The sequence below is a fragment of the Vanessa cardui genome, chromosome 4, assembly GCF_905220365.1.
Source record: "Vanessa cardui chromosome 4, ilVanCard2.1, whole genome shotgun sequence".
NCBI lineage: Eukaryota > Metazoa > Arthropoda > Insecta > Lepidoptera > Nymphalidae > Vanessa > Vanessa cardui.
Window position 1 is genome coordinate 7091496 of NC_061126.1, and position 10544 is coordinate 7102039.

Consider the following 10544-nt stretch of genomic DNA (forward strand, 5'->3'; position numbering starts at 1 on the left):
AAATTTTATTTAAATTAATGTATATGGGGTTTTATTTATTGAATGTTTATTCGATGGTCCAAATATTTATAAATATCAAACTAAATCTAAATAACATATTCGAATGATTAAACTACTATAATAAAAACGATTTTTTTTTATGTAATTTAAATGATACGAAGTATAAATGTAATACGAATAAATGTAAATATTGCTTTATTTTACAATATTTGAAAGACAAAACTCATATATTTTTAATATATAACTTATTACCCCTTTAAACAGTATTTTAGCTTCAACGGCTTGTCTCAACGGTAATAAGTATAAATTATATTTATTTACAAGTGTTTACTCAAACACGAGCATATTGGAATAGGTAGTAGTCATATGTTTGAAACAGAGGAGTGTAACACAACCGATTTCTCTAGCAATAACTCCGATAGTATATTTGAAAACTTCATCAAAGTCCTAATAACACCAATAATAAAGTATACCTTATATTTTCAAGCACTGTCAATTTTTGAGCGTGGCATATAACTAGTCCTTTAAATGGAAGCAAAGCTATAGTTACTTAGCAATACAATGATTAGAACCGATTAAAACTTTAAGTCTGAATTGAGGAAGTAAAAAAATGTAAAAAAGAGCATTCCATTATAATGTAAGAGTAAGTACTTCTAATTAATTGTTTTATAATATTTGAAAACTAACGCGATAATCAATAAAATAGTACTTTGAATAGTAGGCGATACTATCTGTATGAAGAGTGGACTATCATGAATAAACGGTGATAGATTCAGTAGTTACTCTATAAGAAATGGCTCAAAACAACTCTATAGCAAAATATGTGAGCCTTGTGTGAAGAATGTTTGCTTCAAATTATGACTCTCTACAAGGGATATCAGTATCAGAAATAAGCCATGTGTAAAAAAAAAAAACAAGATAATTATATCCTGCAATTCACACACATCCTGACAATAGCCTCATAACTCTTAACTATAACAATCAGATCATGCGAGACAATTATGCTTTTTCCTTTGGTTATTAAGAGTCCCGAATCAACCTTCCCGGATATCGACAATCATTGCTGTATATAATAAAAACGGAGATACTTGAACGAACTTTCTTAGTAATCGAAATGTAAGTACATACATTTAATGGGAATATTTTCTTTAAGTAAAGTAAAAGTAGCAATACATGGGTATTTTATGGAGAAGATTTATAACTTATTCCACCATGCGTTTGTGAGTTGGTGAATATACAAGTGACAGATTTTTATTCCATACGATTTTTTTTCTTCAAATTAAGTGATAGTGGAACTAAATGATTTGGAATCGAATGTATAATAAATGTCTTATTCTATAACATCCACAGATAATGAGAAACGTTTTAATTAAAACCAGAAAGAACACTCCTATTTTATACTTAATTTAGAAATTCAAATTCTGGCAACATCGTGGTTTTATTGCCGTATAATCTATAGATTATGCAGAGAGTCAAAGCGTTGTGAAATAAAAACATTACCAAAGTCTTTATTTGCAGTTAAATTTGTGGGCGTTACTATTAAGATATTGTTTAAGTAATTACAGATATATGGAAAATATTTTATGTTATAAATTCACATAATAAGTTTTAATAGAATTTATCAATAATATTATAGATATTGAAATGAGTGTGGTTAGTGAATATTCAAATGAATTGATTATTACACACCTCGAATATGAAGCGACGTGCGAATTGTAGTAACGAAGGAAAGTAATATTTATTTAATTTATGATAAAATACATTATGAGATAACCATATATATTTTAAAATTAAAATTATATGCAATGGATTTAAATATGTTAGTTCTTGCCTTTTAAATTGTAATTCGGATATCTTTGATGAAAAATTAATCTTATTAACCTGGTCCAGCAATGTTCCCTACATGAATTCATTACGTTAACTCTTGTTATTTATATTTATGGTCATTTATAAACCCATATTACATTATTTACTAAATAGCAAGTAAGATAATAATAATATTAAAAGAAAAAACAAGAAACACGTGACCGAAATGTAGCCCAAGATAGGCCTTCGAAATTCAATGAAATATGATAGCTATGAATTTCTTGAACAAAGATTACGAGCTCAAATTCGGGCAAAATTTATCATTTATTTTCCGCTCGGCATTCAAATAGGAACTCGAGGAACTTTATATATATGCTAAAATATATTCCGCACCTGGTATAGCCACAAACCAAAATGGAGTGTGATGGAATGAAGCTCTTTAAGAGGAGCAACAGTAGGATGTTTAATCGTTTTAAATCTGTTTCAAAAAGGGCTTGCAACTACGATTTATAATAAATTTTATGGTATAATCTTTCTAGCGATAAATTATTTTAGCTCTAACAAAACTTATTGAATGTTTCCTTTTTTTATCTTATTTTTAAATAAATTTCAGTAATATAACATTAAATATTAACTAACTTTCGATTTCTTCCTTTGGTTGACATTTAGTGTCATCCTTCTATAAATACATATATAATATATGTTCGTAAAACAATATCAAGTGACCGTCATTTGTATAAACGCCGTATAAATCTACAGTGTCACTCAGCAGTCGCCCAAATGCCACATAAAAGTCCAGCGCGACACGTAGAGGGCACTCAGTTTATTCAGAATAGTGCAGTCCCGAGATAAAGTTGTAACGTCGTGATAGCCGCGGAGTGTGGATGCATGTACGCGACTCGATCCAATAACAATAAATTTTATGCGTCGTTTGAAGCGCCGAGCGGACAGCGCCGCGAACGCTTTCTGACCGTTCCTACGAGAATGGTTCTTACACGAAATCCACTAAAGGTTTGTATGCAGACGCAATAAGTACAAATGCGGTAAAGCTGCTTGCGTACGAAGCGCGACTGTATATTAATGTTTCAATAGTGTCATTTGCGATTATTAAATTTACAACTGTTTCTGTATTTATATAATTAAAGTGGAGATAAAGGTTGTCGCTTCGACGATTTATTGTATGAAATCTAGTTTCGCAGAGATAATCATGCGGTTTTTATTAAGTGACTTATAACAAGTACCGGTAAAGTAAACAAATCTTATAAAGCTCTGTTAATATATGACTGCAGAAAGAAAGGTTCTTTACAAATGTAAGTTCTAAGCGAATGCAACGTCATTGGTAAATAAAATTCACATATTATTGATGTTGAAAAGTTATAAATGCAAATTTGTTTAATAATCATAACGCTTAAAGACTTGTTTATTACAACGGTAACAACCAAATAAGACTGATATTATTATGTTTACACCTAACACCTACAAGTTAGGGCCGAACCACTAGCAAACGATACGTGATCGTGTCGTGCAACGTTGCAAATTGTAACGTGCGATATTGTTTACGATACCCTTCGTATATTACCACAACAGATGTTGTGTATGACGTCGCAACGTGTCACAACAAGACATCGTATCGCGTTTATATACGCCCTTACTGTACGCAATACCTACAACAAAAACAACAACAACAGCCTGTGAATTTCCCACTGCTGGTCTAAGGCCTCCTCACTTTTTGAGAAGGTTTGGAGCATAATCTAAAATGTTGGTCCAATGGTTGGTTAATTTACATTTGGCAGAATTTAGTTGAAATTAGACACATACATTCCTTACGATGTTTGCCTTCACCGCCGAGCTCGATGATTTTTAAACTCAAATAAAGCACATAAGAATCCAGTGGTGCTTGCCTGGGTTTGAACCCGCAATCATCGGTTAAAGTGCTCGCATTCTAACCACTGGACAATCTCGGCTCTCAAACGCAATACTTACATGACATTTTTACGCTTCACGAATTTGTAAAGATGGATGCTTATCAAAATTCTAAAAGGAGATTATCTTTTAATTTAAACGAGGCTGAGGTAATTTGTAAGCGATGATACACATAGATATTACCTATGTGCTATATTGGGTATACACATAATATATTTTAATATTATTCAGTGTGTTGATAAAGGTTGTACAAATTACGGCTTGAGTCAAGTTAAAACAAACTGAACTTTAAGCATACTCTATATGATCTGAAATTAATTCAAATCGATCATATATTCTGTATTTTAATTTACACATACATTCGAATTTCAAATTATTATTTTTTTGTTAAAATATCAATAAATAAATATATACGATCTATTTTCGCATATACCTTATAAAACTTTAATTACAGTAGTAGGTTAAGTTAAGTATATAAAATTCGGACATTTCTAAACAATAATAATTATTATTTTACTAAAAATATAAATTACATTGAGGTTTGGTCAACTTCAAGTCAAGTGAAATTTTAATTTAAGCGCCACACTCAAAAAGTTACAGCTTAAATATAATTTAAAATACATCTTTTATCTTATATCTATTTAGCTTGTCTTTAAACCCAAAGTATAAAGCAGAAGCTAAATGTATTAGTAAGCGTTTTTTTTCATATATTTCCATAAATTACCGTTAAGTGTTTTATATCTTGCGTGAAAAGTCAGCAAATACATTATTTCATTTATTTATGATAAAATAATAAAATGTTCGGGTAGACCCATGAGCTATCATTAATAAAGGTTAAGTTTCATATAGCATTAAATATGTGGTCATAACTTGTATTTAAATTTTAAATATCAAAGTATGTATTACACACACAGTTACACGTTTTTGCAAGTAAAACATATTTAGGTACTTCGTCGTGCGATCATTTCGAATTTATAGTTATACCGTAAAACAAAAAAAACCGATAATATCGTAGGTAGTTCCATAAAACCATGAGCAGATCCAAAATGTAAGCACATTAAGTTATCGTTCAAATTATCTCGATGTGTGTTACAATATTTATTTGTTTCTCACTCGGACGGGGTTTCGGTGATTGTGGGCAGAGTGTTCTCTCCCAATTAGGTGGTTATTGACGTTTTACTGTTATCAGCTAAATCTTCGAAAGATGCGCCATATTCTTAGTCTCGACCCAAAAATATATTATTTAAAAAGTATATACAGCACCTATGAATTTGTGCGTTCTGTATTATATGTGTTGTTATTGAATTATTGACTGTTATAGTATATAAAAACTAGTAGAAATAAATCTTATGAAAAAAGTATTTCCGTTATATTAAAATATCCTTAACAAATAAATAACAAAAACGTGTTTTGTTATTTATAGAACAAAAAAGGTAATGTAACGTTTTCTTTATTAAAATAAATCAAAGAGCTGACATTACTACACATATGACAACATTTAAACTAAGTCTAAAGTCGATATTTATCCCTAAAAGGGAAGCTGTTAATAGAGTCATTCAACGTTACCGGCCGAATTATCTACAAAGAGAGAAGTCGGTCCGTATCGGTCGGAAATATAAATTTATTTGGTGGTTGTCGCGGCGACACGGGCGCCCGCGCCTCTATCTCACCGCGTAATCTTGAACATTGGCGTTAAAGAATTTAAATTATACGTCGATACAAATGAACAGGCGACCCCGACATATTTATTGCTTTAATCCAAATTATATCGACTAGTTTTTTCGGTTTTCGAGAAATTGTCGCCTGATTTGTTCTATTATATTGATATTGATATGTGACTGTTAGCACACAATCGTTCGTTATAAACGACTCAATTTAGTGGTGATATAAAAGTTCTTGAACATATTTTCGTCTTTGAAACATGTCAAACCTTTAAAATGTAAATATTTTAAATTTGTAATTATAATTAAGACAATATAGAATGACTTTATTGCTTATCACCTACTAAAAGATATATCATGTCAGTATTATAAATTCCATTACCAATATTTCACTTTGCCAGGTACTAATTAAGTGTTGCGGCCAATTCGAGCATGCGCATTGATTGGACCCGCCCGAAGACATCATAAGTCTTGATATTGTAATTCACAACAATACTGTTGCAGTCTATTACAGAATAATATAAATGAACCAAATAGGTTATAGTATAATCGTTTTTAACACAGCTTAATGGAACTAGGCTAGGCTACTATCAAAAAAGATTCTATTCAAAATTCAATAACATTTTTTTGGTATGCAAAATTATCATTTTTGTATTATTAAATTGAGGATAGGCTTTTTGATAAAAAAAAGTTTTTATTTGACTACTTTATATCCATTAATAGTTATAATTGAAGGGGTATTGATCTCGAATAAAATCGTAATAAACATAAGAAATATCTATTTCAATGTCAACCTTGAATGAAGCAATCGGAGCCATTAAGCCGCTGGCTGAAATATGTTTTCATTTAGGGTAGCGTCCTCAGCTATTTAATGTATTGATACTAATGGGGTACAAACATTTATTTACTTCGAATTACTTTATGAGATCAATTAAACAATAATATTATACCACTATTTTTTATTTACCTTAACAAGTAATTTTCATTCGTAAATTTCGCTTTTCTTCGAGCATTTTTTTCAATTCGTTAATTTCTTTTGAAGAGGACAAATCTACAATTTTTTTTTGTTTTTTCTTTTGTATTCTCATGTTACCTCGTTCAGACATGTAATTTTTAATTGTTTTTTTTGTTTCTTCTAAGTCATTCTTTAAGGCTTGTTTTTGGTCCTGAATGTTTTTTCTCTTCTTATCGAGTTCTTCCTTAAGCTCAATCTTAGTGATATTTAGTTTTTCCTGCAGTTCGGCAATTGACATCTCACATAACAAACCTAGACCTGAAGATTCCGTTAAATCAACTATTTTAGGTACTTTAGCTTTTTTGGCAATCATTGCTAATATCTTTAGTTCCTTTATCATCTTAATTTTCCGATCCAATTCCTCTTGTTTTTCCCGTTCAGCTTTTGATAATATATTTTCAGATTCTTTTTTCAATTGATTAGCAATTTCCTTCTTTTTAGCAATATTTAGATTTTTCGCATGGAGCATATCAAGTTCTATCAGTGACAACTTTTCTACTTGCTTACGATTTTTAATCATTTCATTTCTTTTCCAATTTTCAATTTCTTCTTCCCATAATCGTTTTTCTTTTAAAAAATTATCGTATTTCTTTTTGTTTTCATCGTAAAGTTTCTTTTTCGCTATCAACGCATCTTCGTAAGAGATTTTACCAAGCAGATGTTTTTTTTCGATATCCAACAATCTTTCTCTCTCTTTTTCTTGCCGATCGTACTCTTCAAGCTCCTCGATTTTAGTAGTATTTCGACAATTTGTCATTAAATCTTCTAACCACTGGAGCTCCTCTTTTTCTGTTAATTGTATTCTTTTATTGATTCTTTTTAATGTTGTAGTTGTGTCCTTTACTACAGGCGGCGTAGAACTCATATTAATTTTTGGCAATAACTTAGGCAAGTTATTCTCATATTCATTTTTGATTTCATCTTTAATTTCAGATATTTTTTTGTAGTATAGTTCAGACTTTTGACTACAGTAATGATTATTGTTTGCTTTTACAGTATGTAGTAGGTTTAAAGCTTTTTCTTTATTGATTTCATGTATTTGTTTTAGTTTTTGGTCTATAACACTTTTGGTGAGCATTTTCGAACTTTTGATTTTTGATATAGAATTTGGCGGAGTTGGGGATGATTTTTTCAAAGGATGTGAAAAAGTATTTTTTATCTTTCTATTTAAAACTCTTGGAGACACTGGTTTTGTGGGTTGTTTTAATTTTTTATTGTATATTTTTGTAATATACCTGTCAAAATTATTTATCATTTCCTTCATGTATGGTTGCCATGAATATAAAGGTGCATTTATCTTTTCAGTTATATAATTGGTGTCGTAATCGGATTGTGCTATGTGAGATATAAATTCAAGAATCTTATCATTACTTAATAACGATGTCAAAGTCTTTAAGAGTGGTTTACTTAAATTAAATAGACATTTATAAAGATGTGACATATCGTTAGGAGTAATTTGAAAAAGGATAGCGTCAAATATAATAATAAAGTAACCTTGATCCTCTTCTGGGATATCTTTTAGTATCTGTGTTTTGACTTCTTCATAAAAATGGTTATGTTTTTCAATTCTCAAAAAAGTTTCCACTATCCATGTGATTCTAGAGTTCTCCATTGTTTCAGGGCATTTTTCAATGTACATCTGCATGTATTCACAGGGTGATATTTCACTATATGCTTTGTAATCATTGATTATATTATTTAGCATATTTGTATTTTTAGATGTGTAATAATAAACCATAGTAAATCTATTTACTAATGATTATCAGTAAAACAAATTAAAATTGACATAGTATGCGTTGCGGATGAGGTATTTTTAAAAACAAATAATTTTTGACGTTTGACAATGATTACTTTTTTGTGTTACAGCCAGTGATATGATTAATTTAAAAATTAAGATAAGTCATATAATTTAAATTTATTTATACTGATGCCTTTTTAGTGGAACTATATACTTACTCTATGGTCGTCGAAGAATGAATTTAAAAAAATGTAACTGGGACAGAATATGTACAGTTACCTATTTCATAATTATAATATTTTTTAAGCTATGGTGTCAACAAAAGTAAAATCAGATATTGCTTAATTAAAAGTTTTTTTTTTTAATTTCATATCAAAACAAATTTCTTAAAATCAATTTACACAGTAACAAACGAAGTGACATTGAAACCGCTTCTTCTGTTTAGATTTGAGTGGAGGAAAATACCCTTTTGGATAGTTTTTTTCCTATACACATTTTGCCATAAAATATAAAGATGGCCGTGACGAATAGTAATAGACAATGTTATTTTGATCAACATCTTAGGATTATAATAAATAAGCTTTCACGATGGATAAGTTTCATAGTCAGTTTTCACTTGCCACTGCCACTGTTATAACTTATGGAATACCTATCGTTGAAAGTCGACATATTTACTACTAGCTGCCCGCGACCTTGTACGCTTTTACGTTTGAATTTAACAAAAAAATATATAATTGCAGCCTAAGTTACTCCTCGTTATATGAGTTACCTACCAGTGAAGGTCCCGTCAAAATCGGTCCAACCGTTCCAGAGATTAGCCGGAACCAACAGACAGAGAGACAAAAATTGTAAAAAATGTTATTTTGGTATATGTACCGTGTGTAAAGTCATATGCATTGAGTAAAAAAGGGCTATTTTAATATTACAAACAAACACTCCAATTTTGTTATATGTTTTTATATTATTATCATTGAATTTGCTAACTGATTGTTTTGTTTTATGTATTTTTTGATACATCTTCAATTGTTAAAAATTAACATTATAGTTCAATAACGATATGTTTTAACGTGTGTCTACAGACAATATAGTTGTCAGTTATTCGTTAAATATTGTATTATTCATTATATACTGTCTTGTGAAAACATCCCGACGGAGTACCCCCTTTTTTGTAGTTATATTACAATAACGTTTCTTTTTAAGAGTCAATAAATAAATCTATGGACGAGCCAAAAGTCAATATATTAGTAGAGCTTTTTTATAAGAACTCATTTCGAATCTCACTGAGGAAATTTTAGTTGATGTCCACTTATTCCCGTGTACGCATCATAGTAGCACATCCTAAAATCGGTATAATTATTGCAGTTAATATTACACATTGGGATATTTTACGATTTTATTACACGGTGTGATTTTGATGTTACAGAATAGCTCTCACAAATTAATTTTTTTTATTGAATTCAATCTTATCTAAAAGCAGATAAAATAAATTATCCTATTAGCCTATTTAAAAATAAGCCTGTGCTTGGTTAAAGGAAAAGTTTTATTTCCGTAAGTATCCAATAATAAATAAAAGTACATTTACTGTATTACCTTAAACGGATTCATAAAATAAATCATAATATGGTATTCTGACATGTGTACATACTTATTCTTAAGTCAAAGATGTCTTCAATGCAACCTTCATAGCGTACGTTGTATATATCAAAGATGGATCCCATGAATCATTCAACAGTACAGTCAATCTCCATATGATGTTCCTGTCTAGTCAACTACTGTCAGAAGTATTTAATTAGGTAGCTGGTCTGTTTTCGCCGAGCCTGTCATTAATCAATCACTTCGACGCAAAGCTATTTATTCGACAGATCGACACCTCGAGTAGGAACGGTCCGTGAACGAAATGCAAGTCACAGAAGACCTCTTAAAATATAATAATCGTGTTAAAGACAACCATAAAGGCCATATTCGATTAGAAGGAATTTTAAACAGGTTCCTGTCTTGTTATCTCCGCGCTATTGTCGGTGGGTTACGTGTCATGTCCGATCTGTGCGTTTTCATTCTCTTTATAATTACTCTCGCATCGTTTTGTCGGTAACTACTGATGGGCGCATTGTGCTCGCGTATTATACGCGCAGCCACAAGGACCAACTCCGGCCAAGTCTTAGCCTTTTGTTAAAGTTATTTCGTATTAAAGATTTCGCACTCGTTATCAAATGTAACGCTATATATTGACTGACAAAGCGTTTTTATTAAGTGTCTTTTGTGTTTTAACAAATATTAACAGTTGTTAAGAAACTAGTTTGTAATTATTTTTTATAAATAATTCATTATTTCTCAGTATTTAAAAGCTATAATTCCATGTCCTACCAATAAATACTTTTTAATATAGACACTCTAATAATAT

The 10544-nt window shown here is 30.3% G+C and overlaps 1 protein-coding gene across 1 annotated transcript; it reads right to left on the reverse strand.

Moving 5' to 3' along the window:
* Window positions 1–6358: 6358 nt before the first annotated feature.
* On the reverse strand, window positions 6359–8227 carry LOC124544226 (cilia- and flagella-associated protein 99-like). The gene has a single exon (XM_047122692.1). It carries the CDS (start codon window positions 8141–8143, stop codon window positions 6359–6361), a length of 1785 nt encoding a protein of 594 aa, XP_046978648.1. The 5' UTR covers window positions 8144–8227.
* Between the last annotated feature and the right edge of the window lie 2317 nt (window positions 8228–10544).

What these genes read in the sequence shown, in the direction of transcription:
- LOC124544226 (XM_047122692.1), bottom strand. Translation starts at nt 8,143, where the DNA reads ATGGTTTATTATTACACATCTAAAAATACAAATATGCTAAATAATATA.